Here is a 1239-nt window from a genome sequence, read left to right as displayed (position 1 = left end):
ACAGAATGTTGTATACATAATAAATAAATAAATAAATAAATAAATAAATAAATAAATAAATAAATAATTTTTTTTTTAAAAAGGTGACCTAGTGACATTTTCTGCATTGCTGGTATAATTATAACATCTTATTTCCTATTCACTTTTATTGCACATCAGAAAATAATTCTAAACTACCATCTTTCACTCATAACGTGATGATGTGACAGAAAAGAGCCTGGTCTCCAGAGTCCCACAACTGACTTTCTGAGGATTGGGCAGTAGGCAGGTTCTGACACCTCACAGAGGGGCACCTCCAGCCTCCAGCCTGGAGCCCTGCTATTGGTCAGATTCTGGTGGTCTGGGTCACAAAGGTTGCTAGGTGCCGGGTGGAGAAAAGAGGACTCAGCTGCGACCAGTCTGTGTTGTGCGGGAGTGTAGTCTGGCTGTTCATGGCAGGATACCAGCTCTTTTCACCGTGGACCCCACTGGACGAGAATTTGCGATGGCTGCGGCACACAACACCTAACTTTTCGTCCAAACACCCTTTTAGGGATTTTCATTTCTTCCTACATACCCCTTCTGACCTTGAAGTACAAAGGTGCTTTCAGGAAGTTGCTGTTATCTTAGACAGCCCACCGGTGATTCTTGCTGGGAGCCCACAGCCACCTGGCCAAGCATCAGAGCACAAGACCACCAACAAGAAGAAAATACTGGTTAAGAAGCCCGAGCCCGTCCGCCTCATTGGAGTGGATTCTGTCTTTGGCACGTCTATTACAGTCCAGCCACCTAAGTGGACCGGAACCTTCAGGGTTTCAGACACATCGGCCTTCTCTAAAGTTGTCAGCAAGGAGCAACAATGGCCCACAGGACTCAAGGAGCCTCAGATTGAGATGACAGTGGCTATGTGCAAGCAGATGCTACGCTCGATCCTCCTCCTGTATGCAATATACAAAAAATGCACCTTTGCCCTGCAGCACTCCCAATAAAGTGCCCCCATCCGACTCCTGTACTTCACACCACACTCTATGGTGTATACCTGGCGCCTATGAAGACAAGTCCATGTAAATCGATCTATAACATCATGCTTGCTACTTTGCTCCGCTGTCAAGCTGTGACAATCCAGAAGCTCCTCTACCCCACCTTTCTCTTCAGAATCCGGGCCAATGAGCCCGATGAAGAAAGAACATTTCGGCTAAACAGACATTTAAACATTAAACTACCATTGCCATGGCCATGTGATAAAGAACAGTTAAACCA

At 45.6% G+C, this 1239-nt stretch overlaps 1 protein-coding gene across 1 annotated transcript; it reads left to right on the top strand.

Moving 5' to 3' along the window:
- Positions 1 to 431: 431 nt before the first annotated feature.
- LOC119804139 (FANCD2 opposite strand protein-like) lies at positions 432 to 968 on the top strand. Its single transcript, XM_038315645.1, has one exon. The coding sequence runs from the start codon at positions 432 to 434 to the stop codon at positions 966 to 968; it is 537 nt and encodes a 178-aa protein (XP_038171573.1).
- Positions 969 to 1239: the final 271 nt, after the last annotated feature.

This window comes from Arvicola amphibius, chromosome X, assembly GCF_903992535.2.
Source record: "Arvicola amphibius chromosome X, mArvAmp1.2, whole genome shotgun sequence".
Lineage (NCBI taxonomy): Eukaryota > Metazoa > Chordata > Mammalia > Rodentia > Cricetidae > Arvicola > Arvicola amphibius.
This window is presented reverse-complemented; position numbering and strand designations above follow the sequence as displayed.

Bases quoted from the DNA above. Each gene is read 5' to 3' on its own strand.
- LOC119804139 (XM_038315645.1), top strand. From the start codon at position 432: ATGGCAGGATACCAGCTCTTTTCACCGTGGACCCCACTGGACGAGAAT.